Genomic DNA, 15,857 nt, shown 5'->3' with positions numbered 1-15,857 from the left:
AGGGGAAGTGAAAAATAAAATAAAAGGGGCAAAGAGAGAGTATGAGAATAGATGGGCAGCAAACATAAAAGGGAATCCAAAAGTCTTCTATAGGCATATAAATAATAAATAGGTAGTAAGAGCGGGGGTCGGGCCGATTAGGGACCAAACAGAAGACGTACACATGGAGGCAGAGCGCATGCCTGAGGTACTAAATGAGTACTTTGTATCTGTCTTCACCAAGGAAGATGCTGCCAAAGTCAGAGAAAGAGGAGGTAACTGGATGAGATCAAAATTGATAGAGGTCATAGAGCACAGAAAGAGGCCCTTCGGCCCATCGTGTCTGCGCCGTCCATCAATCCCTGTCCAGTCTAATCCCATTTTCCAGCATTTGGTTCATAGCCTTGTATGCAATGGCATTTCAAGTGCTCATTCAAATGCTTCTTGAATGTTGTGAGGGTTCCTGCCTCTACCACCCTTTCAGGCAGTGAGTTCCAGATTCCAACCACCCACTGGGTGAAAAAGTTCCTCCTCAAATCCCCTCTAAATCTCCTGCCCCTTACCCTGAATCTATGCCCCCTTGTTATTGACCCCCCTACTAAGGGGAAAAGTTCCTCTTTATCTACCCTATCTATGCCCCTCATCATTTTGTACACCTCAATCAGGTCCCCCCTCAGCCTTCTTTGCTCCAAGGAAAACAACCCCAGCCTGTTTAGTCTTTCTTCATAGCTGAGGCGCTCCATCCCAGGTAACATCCTGGTGAATCTTCTCTGCACCCTCTCCAAAGCAATCACATCCTTCCTATAGTGAGGCGACCAGAACTGCACACAGTACTCCAGCTGTGGCCTCACCAGCATTTTGTACAGCTCCATCATAACCTCCCTGCTCTTATATTCTATGCCTCGGCTAATGAAGGCAAGTATCCCATATGACTTTTTAACCACCTTATCTACCCGCTCCGCTGCCTTCAGGGATCTATGTACATGTACACCAAGGTCCCTCTGACCCTCTGTACTTCCAAGGGTCCTACCACTCATTGTGTATTCCCTTGCCTTATTTGTCCGTCCAAAATGCATCACCTTGCACTTTTCAGGGTTAAATTCCATTTGCCACTTTTCCGCCCATCTGACCAACCCATTTATATCGTCCTGTAGCCTGAGGCTTTCCTCCTCGCAATTTACCACCCCACCAATTTTCGTGTCATCTGCGAACTTACTGATCATACCTTTTACATTCTCATCCAAATCATTTATGTAGATCACAAACAGCAAGGGACCCAGCACCGATCCCGGAGGTACCCCACTGGACACAGGCTTCCAGTCACAAAAGCAACCTTCGACCATCACCCTCTGCCTCCTGCCACTCAGCCAGTTTAGGATCCAACGCGCCAAGGCACCCTGGATCCCATGGGCTCTTACCTTCTTGACCAGTCTCCTATGCGGGACTTTGTCAAAAGCTTTGCTGAAGTCCATGTAAACCACATCCACAGCATTTCCCTCATCCACACACCTAGTCACCCCCTCGAAAAATTCAATCAGATTTGTCAGACATGATTTACCCTTGACAAAGCCATGCTGACTATCCCCGATTAATCCTTGCCTCTCCAAGTGGAGACTAATTTTGTCCCTCAGAATTTTTTCCAATAATTTCCCTACCACAGATGTTAGGCTCACTGGCCTGTAATTCCCTGGTTTATCCCTGCTACCCTTCTAGCTGTTCTCCAGTCCTCTGGTACATCCCCTGTGGCCAGAGAGGTTCTGAAAATTTGTGTCAGAGCCCCTGCAATCTCCTCCTTTGCCTCATACAACAGCCTGGGATACATCTCGTTCGGGCCTGGGGATTTATCCACTTTTTGGCCTGCTAAAACCGCTAGTACCTCCTCCCTCTCGATGCTAATATGTTCAAGTATGTCACAGTCCTCTTGCCCGATTTCTATGTCTACATCGTCTTTCTCCATAGTGAACAGATGCAAAAAATTCATTTAAAACCCCGCCTACATCATCTGGCTCTACACACAGATTGCCACTTTGGTCCCTAATGGGCCCTACCCTTTCCCTGGTTATCCTCTTGCCCTTAATATACTTATAAAACATCTTAGGATTTTCCTTTATTTTGCTCGCCAGTGTTATTTCATGGCCCCTCCTCACCCTCCTAATCTCTTTTTTTAAGTATGCCCCTGCACTTTTTATACTCCTCTAGGGCTTCCTCCATCTTTAGTCTTTTGTAACTGCCAAAAGCCCTTTTTTTCCTAATGCATTTTTGTGTATCCCTGGTCATCCAAGGTTCCCTTTGCTTGTTGGTCCCACCCTTGACCTTTGCAGGAACATGTTGGCGTTGTAATCTCTCTATTTCCCTTCTGAAAGTCTCCCACTGTTTTGATGTGGATTTTCCTATAAGTAGCTGCTCCCAGTCCACTTTGGCCAGATCCTGCCTTATCTCATTAAAATCGGCCTTCCCCCTAGAAAGGCCGATTTTAGTACTAGAAAGGCTGTCTGAACTTAAAGTAGTAAGTCACCAGGACCGGATGGGATGCATCCTAGGATGCTGAGGGAGGTTAAGGAGGAAATTGCGGTGGTACTGGCCATAATCTTCCAATCCTCCTTAGATACGGGGGGTGGTGCCAGAGAACTGGAGAATTGCAAATGGTACACCCTTCTTCAAAAAAGGGTGCAAGTATAAACCCAGTAACTACAGGCCAGTCAGTTTAACCTCAGTAGTGGGGAAGCTTTTGGAAACAATAATCAGGGACAAAGTTAACAGTCACTTGGACAAGTGTGGGTTAATTAAGGAAAGCCAACACGGATTTGTTAAAGGCAAATTGTGTTTAACTAACTTGATCGGGTTTTTTGATGAGGTAACAGAGAGGGTTGATGAGGACAATGCAGTTGGCGTGATGTATATGGACTTCCAAAAGGCGTTTGATAAAGTGCCACATAATAGGCTTACCAGTAAAGTTGAAGCCCATGGAATAAAAGGGACAGTGGCAGCATGGATAGGAAATTGGCTAAGTGACAGGAAACAGAGAGTAGTGGTGAACGGTTGTTTTTTGGACTGGAGGAAGGTATACAGTGGTGTTCCCCAGGGGTCGGTTCTGGGACCACTGCTTTTCTTGATATATATTAATGATTTGGACTTAGGTGTACAGGGCACAATTTCAAAATTTGCAGATGACACTAAACTTGGAAGTATAGTGAACAGTGAAAAGGATAGTGATAGATTTCAAAAATACATACAGGCTGGTGGAATAGGCGGACACTTGACAGATGAAATTTAACGCAGAAAAGTGCAAAGTGATACATTTTGGTAAGGTCAAGGAGAGGCAATATAAACTGAAGGGTGCAAGCCTAAAGGGGGTGCATGAACAGAGCGACCTGGGGGTATATGTGCACAAATCGTTGAAGGTGGCAGGGCAGGTTGAGAAAGCGGTTAAAAAAGCATATGTGATATTGGGCTTCATAAATAGAGGCACCGAGTACAAAAGCAAGGAAGTTATGAAACACCTTTATAAAACACTGGTTAGGCCTCAACTGGAGTATTGTGTCCAATTCTGGGCTCCGCACTTTAGGAGGATGTGAAGGCCTTAGAGAGGGTGCAGAAAAGATTTACAAGAATGATTCCAGGGATGAGGGACTTCAGTTACGTGGATAGACTGGAGAAGCTGGGGTTGTTCTCCTTAGAGCAGAGAAGGTTGAGAGGAGATTTGATAGAGGTGTTCAAAATCATGAGAAGCCAGAGTAGATAGAGAGAAACTGTTCCCATTGGCAGAAGCGTCAAGAACCAGAGGACACAGATTCAAGGCAATTGGCAAAAGAACCAAAGGCGACATGAAGAAAAACTTTTTTTTTTTTACGCAGCGAGTGGTTCGGATCTGGAATGCACTGCCTGAAAGGGTGGTGGAGGCAGATTCAATCGTGGCTTTCAAAAGGGAATTGGATAAGTACCTGAAGGAAAATAATTTGCAGGGCTACAGGGAAAGGGCGGGGGAGTGGGACTAGCTGAAGTGCTCTTGCAGAGAGCCGGCACAGGCTCAACAGGCCGAATGGTCGCCTTCTGTGCTGTAACCATTCTATGATTCTATATATTTCAGCTTGGAGGGTGAATTACCAAATACTAACAGGCCCGTTGTGTTTGAGTTAATGTTGAACAGCGGCACAAATGTAGATAGCTCAGCAACGCTCTTCACTGGGAGATAATCTTGGCAATTAAAGGATCGGGAATTTAAACTTCAAAAAGGAAGTCTCCCATTTATTTTGCCTCCTTTCCCATCAAGCTGTGCAGTATTTGCCACTAAGAGAAAGGGAGGAAGCCTGCTCCCAACCTTCTGCTACTCAAAGTGGTCAACAAGATGTGCTGTTCAAACCCCCTTCTCTAAAAGAACAGGAGAAAATGCACTAGCGAATCCACAGTTACAGCGCTGTAGTACTGAGGAATTTGAAGAATGAGCTTTTAAAGAAAGGATCTATTAGCTATTATGCATGTTAAAAGTATGTTATATTGACGACTTAATTCACTTATTGGACTGTGGTTTCATTCATAGCAGCTGTAAGTTGAGAAAATACCTATCATTACAAGTGACATTAACGGTGCGAGCAAGAGATGGTAACAGAAAGATCACAGAAGTTACAGCACAGGAGGCCATCTATCTCCTCGAGCCTCTTTACTCTATTCCTTTTTCTATATCCTTGTATATGCTTCATTTTCAAGCAATTACTTCATTCCCTTGCCAATGTTGCAGTCTTTGCCTCAACAGCATCTGTTGAAAAGCAGCTCACCTTCCAGCAAACCTCGGACAAAACGCGGTCTTCCACTGGTAACCCAGCATCTTGATCTCTTTCCCACGATTCAGTGGCCTATAACGTACTCCCAACAGATCCCTTTATTATTTTATAATTCAACCCAGACAGACGCTGTCTAAGCACCACACCATCAATAAAAATTGTCCTTCCTTGGACTGTAATCCTGTCATTAATTAAGACCACCCTTTCTCCCTTTTATCTTCTCCAACTCTCCTAAAATAAATTTACAGCCTGGAATATTTACTTCTCAGTCTTGCCCCGGCTAAAGCCAAGTTTCCACCAAGCCTACATCATATCGTTCCTTTCCAATTAGCTTGCCCCACTTTATTTTTAATGGTTTACACATTTGCCGATAAATACATTAACCCTGCCACATTCATACTTCCCTTTTTATTTCTATCCTTTCCCCTTAGCCTCTCCCCATCTTCCCTACAGTACACCTCTACATCGTAGATACCACTAGATTAGCGTTAACTCATGCCTCCCAAGACAGTGTAATCCCACTGTATTGTTTACTGCCTCAAGCAGTTTTCAAACTTCTAATTTCCATGCAGAAAAAAAGATTAATTGCACATTTCTTAGTTTCTATTTTATTGAACATTACCAAGTTGGCATATTATTTAAAAGAGCTCAGCAAATATTACAACTGAGTGAATATTTTAAACTTGTCCATTATTTTCAACTGCATAATTGATACCCGCATCACATAATATTGACAGCATTATACATTCAAAATTCTATGCAGCATTGGAATTGGGGAGGGGCGGGTTGTAGAGGGGAAAAAGATGGAAGCAAAAAAAATCCTTCTGCTTTAAAAACAGTACAAAGTTAGAAATGGCACTATAACTTCGAACTAACTTAAATAAAAAATAAGCTCTAATAATTAAATGAAAATTACACAGCCTCTATGACAGAGACAACAGGGGTCAGGCACGTGTTCTTTTGATATTTTTTTTGTCGGGCTTTTACAGTTCTGCTGGGTTAGGAGAGTGAAGAGTGGGGACAACCAGGAACTTGAGGACTTGCTAAAATGTAATACAGACTATTTTATTAGGTGAATATATGACCTTTCCAACCCGTGATTTATCTCTGCTAGATACTCAAATGATGAATTAAGTAATCACTCACCAAGCTAGTAAAGATTTCTACTTCTGTACACATGGAAAAAAAAAAGTTTACCTTCATAAAAAGATAATGACCTTCCTACTACTGGGAAATCCAACCATCAGCAGCAAAATCCACAACTTCGGTGCCAGAAATAAATGGTCAATTCCACGTGAAACTTCAATTATAGGTGAGCTATTAACTGCGCTACGGGTGGTTGTGGACAGGTTGAGTTTATCTTTACTTTGCGCCCAGTTACTGCCAGGTCTTGAACACAATGTGGTAGAAGCATTTGCAACAGAAGCTGCTGATCAATGGAAAGCGACCTTAAACCATCAGTGGCGAGTAAGAGGAATTCAAGTCTGAATTTCAGTAAACATGGAACCCTGGGGCTTCCGGGGAGCGCTCATGAGTGGGTGGGGGGAGGAAGTCTCGTCACAGTGCATGGAAGAGGAGAGAGAGAGAAGAAATAGTGAGGGAGAATGAGCGCATCACACTTCAGAAAGTGCAAGTTTGAGTACATCTGAACAGTCAGTTGCTGTGAGATGTAATTCTCAGATGACTGTGCTTGTCTCAGTTCCGTTGACTCGCAATGGTCTGAAGATGTCACGAACTTCATTAAGCAGGCTTAGTTGGAGACGTCGACTGTTCACTCAGGAGCTTGGTAGCTTTATTCTGACAGTTAATCGCGAGACTGATGGCAGCAATATTCTTCAGTCCCTGAAAGAAAATCAAACATTTTCAATTTGAAACTTCTTCAACTCCCTATGACTTGATTTATATAAAGAATCACAGAAATCACAGAAACCCCACAGTGCAGATAGAGGCCATTTCGGCCCATCGAGCCTGCACCGACACATATCCCACCCGATCCCTGTAACCCCTACACCAACACATATCCCACCCTATCCCTGTAACCCCACGTATTTAATCCCCCTAACACTAAGGGTCAATTTATCATAGTCAATCAACCTAACCCGCACATCTTTGGACTGTGGGAGGAAACCGGAGCACCCGGAGAAAACCCACGCAAACACGGGGAGAATGTGCAAACTCCACACAGACAGTCGCCCGAGGCCAGATTTGAACCCGGGTCTCTGGCGCTGTGAGGCAACAGTGCTAACCACTATGCCACCATGCTGCCCAGAAGAATGAAGTTGACCTATATAAATAAGATGTTTTATCATTAATGAGCTACCAATTCATTATTCAAAGGAGAAATGGAACATGTTCACTTCTAAGAGCAGCAAATCCACACGCATACGCTCGGAAGCTAGCACCGCGATAAAATCCCAAACTATTAGTGTGTATACTGGAGAAGAGCAGCAAATGCATTGCGTTCTGCTCTTCTGGTACAATAACAAGGAACGCACGAAATAAAACTAGTGCGCGAGTGTCCTGACCAATATTTATCCCTCAACAAACATTACTAAAACAGATCATCTGGTCATTATCTCATTGCTATTTGTGGGATCTTGCTGTGTGAAAATTGGCTGCCGCATTTCCTACATCACAACAGTGACTTCACTTCAAAAGCACTTCTATGGCGGTAAAGCGCTTTAGGACGCCCTCAGGTTGTGAAAGGCGCTATAGAAATACAAGTCTTTCTTTTTCTTTCTAGGGTATAATGCAACACGGTTACATTAGCTTAATCTAGCAACACACTACCGTTATCATTAGACGCTTGATTGAGGGAAGACGTGTCTGCAATTAAATAGAATGAGAAAAAGTGCGACTCAAAATGGTTTAAAGTTGATCTCAAGCCACATTTGATTTTACCTATGAATTTATAATATTTAGTTTTACAGCTGAACTATAAATGCATCAGTTTTACTACAAGTACTGCTGCTCTTAGAAGTGAACATGTTCCACTTCTCCTTTGAATAATGAATTGGTAGCTCATTAATGATAAAACATCTTATTTATATAGGAGGTCAACTTCATTCTTTATATAAATCAAGTCATAGGGAGTCTCGCCCTTGGAAAAAATAAACTGCTATAAAAATGATGACTTTACCATGTTGTCCGATCAGTTTATTGATTTTCTGATACTTGTTTACACAGCGACCATAAATGAGTGACTTTATTGGAGGAAATTAAATTTAACAAACCCAGTTTAAACAAAGAAGCACCTTTGATTAATGTAAGTCAGCCATCCAAGGCAGTTGCCTTGATAGCGTCAGTGCTCGCTTTTTAAATAAAAATATTTAATCAAAGAATACAAACACAAGCATAGTGTAGAATTTCTTTTGACCAATTTTTAAAAAGGAGTGTAAATGATGAAATTCTGCACTATATCAAATGCCAGAGGAGTAAAAACAACTTGCATATGTATAGCACTGTTAACATAAAAAACTGTCTCAAGGCACTTCAGAGGCATAAAATGCACACAGAGACAAAGCGGGAGATACTGGGAGGGGGTGACCTAAAGCTGGTTAAAAAGGTGGGTTTTAGGGTGGGATCTTATGAGAAGTGGAAGGTGGAGAGGTTATTGGAGGGAATTCCAGTGTGGGGTTAGATGGCTGAAGGCGTGGGTGGAAATGGTGGGCCGGGGGAGAGAGAGGCTATGAGGGGATTTAAACATCAGGATGAGAATTTTAAATTGGGGGATTGGGAGCCAATGTAGGTCAGAAAAGATGGGTGAGCAAATTCTAGCCAAATAAACCAGTTCATTGCTGCTCAGCCAGTTTCAGCTGAACATATTTGCATATAATCCCTTGTGTGTTGCAATAGATTTGGCAGGTTAACTCTGAAAATTCTGTCAGTTTATGCAGGTTAAAGGAAATGCTGGTTGTTTTATATCGCTCCACTCCTTATTTGAAAGCACTCTGAAGTATTTGTTACAATGAGTGATCTGCTTGGTTAAAATTGGGCTTTTATAGGGGCTTTTTGCATTGCTGGGTTCCCTCAGATATTCTTGGTTTCTTTCTGGCCCCCACCCTCTCCTATTGGTACCAGGTCTTGCTGGGTCTGGCTCCACGTGTGCATTTCCTTTAACCTACATATGGCAGATTATACTTGCTACAATGCCCAAGTCTGCAGCAAGCCATTCTAATATTCTGCAGTACGTTCCACAACAAAATGTACCATGCTGGATTTTGCATAAGGACAGGTCTCAAATATTTCAGAAGTTTACATATTTTGCTACCTACGGACATATGCAAAGCAACTATAACCTTGCACACACAAACAAGGTTACCCATATAGAAGAGCCTTCTACTTTCTTCAAAGGTTAAGCATCCTCCACACACCATACAAATGAGGCTAACTTGACAGGTTGTGCTAACCAATGCTGCACATGGCCTCCTATTCCAGGGTCCTGGAAAGCTCCACAAACTGCACCCTTGGCACCAGTTTGTTTTGAACTGAAGCTAAACTGACTACAAAACTCAATCTGACAGCAAAAACAATCTTACAGCTTTCCAGGATCCTGGAATAGGAGACCATGCAATGGGATGGTCGGGTGGGGTTGTGGTATGCGGAATACACACCATTCGCAGAATTACGAAACCCGATGAGAGACGATGCTTGCAGTCTGTAGGGAATCTAAGGGGTCCTACCCGGGGTTGGAGATCCCTGGACATGGAGCACAGCACAGTGAAAGCTTCCGAGTTTGGTTCAGCAAACTGTCCTTGGGCAGGTTCATCACTATCTCCCTCCTCCTCATCCTCCCACTGGTAAACCGTGGTCTCAACTGATAGCGAGCCAGGGTTCCCGAGTGGATCCTTAAAGGTGTGTTGACAGAGAGGTGTAACCTGTGGCTCTTACTTGCAAGTGTGGGGTATGTTTTGCCACTGGCACCAACCATTGCTTCTCTGGCACTGGCAGGTCTTTAGCACTTAAAGGAAATAATTATTTCTCTATTCAACAGCAACTTGTATTTATATAGCACCTTTAACATAGTAAAACGTCCCAAGGTGCTTTACAGGAGTGTATTCATCCTTTTACACATAATTATATAGAACCTACAGCATAGAAACAGGCCATTTGGCCCTACTGGTCTGTGCTGGTGTTTATATTCCACACATGCCTCTAATTACCTATTCCCACCCTGCCCCTGCATCTCTCCATTCTCTTCCTCAAAAAATGTATTAAACCCCCGATGTAAGAAAACTACTCGGCACTTGGTCTAAGCGTTAAACAAAGCTTTAATCAACTGTTTCACAACATGGAGGTCTAGTTGTGTCCTTCACTAGTTCCTGTTAAGAATGTCCTGCGCAAGCTGGGCCCATGCCCGAGTATTTATACTCTCCCTGGACAGCGCCACCAGTAGGCCGCTCAATATTATTTCATAAGTCTTTCTTTCATGAATGACTGATTCATGTCACCCCCTCAAGTTAAAAAACTCAAATCTCTTATCCTTCTCTGCTCCAGTGGAAACAGTCCCAGTATGTCTAGTCTTGTCCTCATTAACTAGTTTCTGTTCTCGGACAGCATCCTGATTAATCTACCCTGTATGTTCTCTATGGGTTTAATGGCCTTTCTATAATAGGGCACCCAAAATTTCACACACAGGAAACTCTCGATTTACCGGCACCCAAACAACCGGAAATCTCGGTTAACCGGCAAAATTCAGGAGTAGGTTCAGTTAAGTTTTTCTTCATATTAGTGGCCGTTTCTTGATTCTTGGCTGTGTAACCGGGGTTCCTGCACTTGTTGCTAAGCAACAGGGATGCTTGGTCTGTGGTCAGGCTTCTTGCAGCTGTTGCTAAGCAACAGGGAAGCTTGGATTTGTTGCTGTGTACGAGCTCTCGTACCTTTTAACTATAACTCTGTAATCCGGACTTTTTGATAAACCGGCACCCCGCCTGTCCCGTCGGTGCCGGATAAAAAAAAGAGAGTTTCCTGTAGTACTCGCTAACTGTGGCCTAGCCAATGTCTTGTATGAATTTACTGCTTTCGTTTTATACTCTATACCTGTTTGTAAAACCCAAATGCTGTCGGCCAATTTTGTGGCTTTCTGTACCTGCACTCACATTTTCAGAGTTCAAATACATCCTAGGTGTCACTGCTCAGCCATGCCCTTCAGGGCCATTCCTTGTTCCCCAATGTATAACCGTACAATTATCAACATTAAATTGCCTCTTCCACCTGTATGCCCATTCCGATAACCTGTCTAGCTCTTCCTGTAGTCATTTACAATTCTCCTCGCCGTTTGCCAAATCTCCTACTTTTATGCCCTGGCCAAATCCTTTATCCCTCAACCAACATCACCAAATCAGTTTGTATCTCATTGCGATTTGTGGGACCTTGCTGTACATACATTGGCTGCCATGTATCCCTATATAATTAGTGACTACACTTCAAAAGTAGTTAATTGGCTGTGAAACAATTTGGATGTCCCGAGGATGTGAATGGCACTGTATAAATACAAGTTATTTCTTCATCAGCAAAGTTTGAGGTTGTAACAGGTCCTGGAGCTTTGTAGGACACCAGAATAAGAGATCATGCATGACACTGTCTAAATATGATGCCACAATGTGTGTGAGATAAGCATGGAGTTCCCCAGAATCAATCAAGCCAGAAGTTAGTTCTGGGGCAGATACTTCAATGGAGAAGGAGGTTGAGCAAGTTGCATAATGGCACATCCTATTGGAACAAGATGATACTACGCTACAGTAGGGGCAGACACAGGCCTATTCTCCCACACCGCTCCAAGCTGCTGCAGGGCAAGGCAGGGTGCAGGCCAGGTGCTTAACTATAGGGGAAGTGTGAAAATCAGAGTTCTCAGTGAACAGAAATAGATTTACACCCTCACTAAAATTATGAAAATGATATGTTTAAATAACTTGCTTTCATATTTTAAGAGCAGTCTTGGTGGACAGGGGTTAAAAAGCAAAGAAGCAAGGTACGGTTTAGTTATTGGACGGTTTTAGAACAAAGATCTTTATTGTGAAGGGGACATTTGTAACGCACCATTTCAGCAGAGTACAATATGTACTCATTTTGGGAGAGCAGGGAGGGAACTGCGATCAACAATGCTCAGTCTCTAACTTACATACAGACAGGTTTTATACACAGATACACATTCTAACTTTTAACAGTAGAGATAGGATAGGATTGCTGGCATGTTATTGCACCCAGATGAAGTCACTTTCATGAATCTTGCATGTGCTGGTTTCCCCCACCCCAAATTAAAATGCCTTTCATAAATACGGGAACTTAGTAGCTCACAGGCTCGATTTGTTTTTAAAGTAAATTTATATTCCCCTCAAAATGGGGAACGGAAGGGCTTTAGCCTTTTGTCAGCCGACACAGAGCGCTCACCAGTCAGATAGGACATGGGATGGGTGCAAAGTGCAACTCCCTCTACTCTGCTAACAATATATTTTCATCCCAATCCCAACCTTAGATCAGCATCCCTGGCTATACCCGTGTGATTTGCCATATCCCACACAGTCATTTTGTGACTGGAGTTAGAATGCCAATTTGCTCAGAATGACCAACAGTTTTGTGTTGCAAATTTGCAACCTGGGACCTTTAAAGTCAGACAGCCTTGAACTCATTTGACATGTGCCCCAGGGGAGCGAGATTTCAATCCCATCTGCCCAGCTGGATTCAAATGCGGGTTCCAGAGGAGAAAGGCCAAAGTGTTAATCCACTGCAGCAAGTACTTTTAAGGAAGGGTCGTCAAAAAGAAACAAAAAAAAAGTTAATTAGCCTCAGGAGTAATACAAGCAAGTCAGACTTTCGCAAGGTTTCAGCAATCAGCACCCTTTCTCGTTCCCGAATCAACTGTATTCACTTGTAAGAGTTACACATGATTCTCACCTGCACGACACAGTGGTGGATGTGTTCTTCCGTGGTTAAGGCCAAAAAGTAGTCTTGCAGCACACCAAGTTCCTGCACCCAATCAGAAACATCGTTACTCTGCTACACTGCACGTCAGCAGCTACACAAAGACCAGCCAATTCTTATGCAGTGAATTGAATTATGAAAGGGTTTGATGCGGTAAACAGAGAAGATTCTTCCGTTTGTGGGGGACACCAAAACTAGAGGCTATAAATATAAGACAGTCACTAATAAATCCAATGGGGAATTCAGGAGAAACTTCTTTACCCAGAGAGTGGCGAGAGTGTGGAACTTGCTCCCACATGCAGTAGTTGAGGCCAATAGCATAAATTAATTTAAGGGGAAGCTAGACAAGTGGGGGAGAAAGGTATAGAAGGAGAGGTTGATAGTGAGATGAAGTACGGTGTGGAGCATTAATACTGGCATAAACCTGTTGGGCCGAGTGGCCAGTTTCTGTGCTGTAAAGTTCCATGTAATTATCATGACAATATCACTTTTAGCTTTAATTCAAAATGTCTCCAGTTCCTCCTCAGCATGGCCTCATGCATCCTCTCTCTGTAGCAGGGTGGTAGTGTTCAACTTTCACCACCTTGCTTCATGGTTTACTAACAGGGAGCCCACTTTCTGTGGGACAAGCAATAGAGAGGAGCTCGTCGGTTGCAACTGGGCTCACCTATTGACAGGTGGGAAGTGAAGGACAGGAATACGGGCAGGGAAAGTGCACGAGCATCATATCACCGTGACATTATCATTTTAAGTTCTGCATTCAGCATCGGTAGCACTCTAAAGCTTCATTTCAATTAAAACAGGGGGTTTCCCTATGCAAATTGAGGCAGTACAAAGTCATAACAAGCATGGCATCCGTTTTCCCCGAGTTGCTAAGACACTTGAAGTACTGTGTACCTTGCACTTCAATGTCACCTTCAAGAAACAAACTGCAAGCTCACACGTCGGGAGTTGGAAAGGAAATTAAGTGTTCAAAAGGCACTCAAAACAGCAGGAGGTAAAGCACTTGGTTAGAACTGGGAAGAGTTTGAAATAGTTTACCAGTGCAAATCAATATTTACATTTGAGCAGAAAGACTTTCAGGTGCATTATTTGATTTTATCCTTCTATGGCGTTTAATGAATTAAGAATAAAATTCCACCAACTGGAATATGAAGTTCAGCCCAACTAAAATGTGAACACACTTTGAAGTCCAGTCAATTATCATTTTTTTTTAAATGGTCTGATTAAAAGGTGTTTTGATCTGAAGTTGTCAATATAATCAATTTAATAAAATTACATGTCTGCCATTAAAACCAATTGCCTGGGTGTTCTGCTGCAACAAGATTACCCTTGATCAGTCTGTACCTCCTTTGCGGTAGACTGCGATAAAGAAAGCTCCCTGCTGCGCTCAAAACTGAGCTGTACAAGATACTGTGGTTTGCATACACTTCCTTTGCACAGCTATCAGTGAGCTCTAAACCGTCTTTTTAACAGAAAGGCAGTAATTCATCCGTTTGAGTCAATCCTTATTCAATTTAATTTCCTCTCTCCAACGGGACTTTAAATACAAACTGAAAACACATTCACTGGAAAGCTTTTATCTGGGAACCCTATTGAGAGAGTGGTTATCTTCCTCGTGTTTGTATTTAAACTTCAACAGTAAATAACTGTTGGTATGGGAACGCAAGTGAGAGAATGCAGACTGTACTAGCCCGTTGCTAGTGTGTAGGCTGCTCCTGGTTGCTAAGCTGATGTCATAAAGATTTCTTCCTTGTTGAATTGGTTACGGCTGTCACACAGAGGGCAGTCCAGTAGCAAAGTGCAGCTAGCGTGTTCATGTGCATTGTTATAAGAGTAGGAGGGTGAACATTCGCATTCCTTAGTGCAGCAGTAAGGAGAGGCTCCGAACAATTAGACAGGAGGGATTCAAAATTATGCAGGGTTTTGATAAGGTAAATGGGGAAAAATGATTTCCACTGACTGGCGAGTCAGAGGGCTAGACTTTTTTTTTTAAATACACAGAGGATTTTAGAATATGGCATGACCTGCCACAAACAGTGGGGGGGAAGCAGAAATGAATAAATATTTGGAAAAGAAAAAAAATTTAAGAGTATGGGGAAAGGGCAGGAAAATGGGATTAATTAGATAGCTTTTTCAAAGAGCTGGTCGAGTCGCTTCCCTGTGCTGTACAAGGGCAAAGGAATGCCTCCCCTTCCTGAGAAATGAATGTGATGCAGGACACCATACTGAAGGAGTAGAATACTGGAACAGTTGAAATGTTTGTCGCCTAGAAGATCCAGTTGTGCAAAGTGCTCTCTCGCACGTAACAGCAGGAAGCAGCATTTTGCCCGGTTCCCTGATCCACGAGTTCCTAATTTTGGGCAGGTTGCCGGGCAAGGTCCAGACAGCAAACTGGGTAGTTTCCCCAGCGGCTGCCATGCACCTGCCAGTTATCAGTTACAGGCGGGCAGTGCCAGGGCTGCGAATCGTCAAGCCCATCATGGCTGCCAGACAATGGTATAGATCACCGAGGGTGGAAAATCAATAAAAGGGCAAAAAATCAAGAACCAAGAGAGAGCGGGACACGCCTATGAAGAGAACACCAGTGCAACAACTAAATGATGAAAGCTTCCCTTGTTTTGCAAGGGAAGATATAATTTGGTGCCAGTGGAGAAGGAATTCGGGGAAAGCACCGCAAGTCAATTCTCGTGATCTTCATTCCCCATTTCCTACAATCCAGGATCTCTCCGCAGTGGGAGGCCGGCAGTACATTAACCCAACAAATCAAAGTTAGTTTGACAATTACGATAAAAAATCCTCTGAAATTTCAACTCATCAGTTCACTTAATCTCACTCACAAAAGGAGTGAATTACCACAGAGTTTATTATCTTAAACACATAACTTCATGGGTGGGTCCACTACAGTAAATAAAGCAGACTGGGTGCGGCACCCAAAAGGTGTATTTTCACAAAAACTGGTTTTATTATTTCTCTCGGTGATGAAATCATTCAGTAAGAATCCCAGGCTGATACCTGGGATGGCAGGAATGACGTATGAGGAGAGATTGGGTCGATTGGGCTTGTACTCGCTGGAGTTTAGAAGAATGAGAGGGGATCTCATTGAAACTTATAAAATTCTAACAGGACTAGACAGACTAGATGCAGGAAGGATGTTCCCGATGGCCGGGGAGTCCAGAA

The 15,857-nt window shown here is 43.1% G+C and overlaps 2 protein-coding genes across 5 annotated transcripts in view; one reads left to right on the top strand and one right to left on the bottom strand.

The window, feature by feature from the left end:
• The window catches only part of atp2a3 (ATPase sarcoplasmic/endoplasmic reticulum Ca2+ transporting 3), an 824,766-nt gene that overhangs the window by 386,117 nt on the left and 422,792 nt on the right, over window positions 1–15,857 (top strand). The gene's annotated exons all lie outside the window — the stretch shown is intronic.
• The window catches only part of zzef1 (zinc finger, ZZ-type with EF hand domain 1), a 229,044-nt gene continuing 218,536 nt past the window's right edge, over window positions 5,350–15,857 (bottom strand). For all 3 annotated transcript variants that reach the window (XM_085964180.1, XM_085964183.1, XM_085964181.1), the window contains 2 exons: window positions 12,651–12,722; window positions 5,350–6,599 (listed from right to left, as the gene is read on the bottom strand). In XM_085964180.1, coding sequence (XP_085820306.1) covers window positions 6,498–6,599; window positions 12,651–12,722 — 174 coding nt within the window. In that variant the 3' untranslated portion in view covers window positions 5,350–6,497. The remainder of the gene's footprint in view (window positions 6,600–12,650; window positions 12,723–15,857) is intronic.

This window comes from Somniosus microcephalus, chromosome 22, assembly GCF_052327205.1.
Source record: "Somniosus microcephalus isolate GS21.2 chromosome 22, FLI_Smic_1.0, whole genome shotgun sequence".
Lineage (NCBI taxonomy): Eukaryota > Metazoa > Chordata > Chondrichthyes > Squaliformes > Somniosidae > Somniosus > Somniosus microcephalus.
The sequence above is the reverse complement of the archived record's forward strand: the minus strand, read 5'-3'. Positions and strand labels throughout refer to the sequence as shown.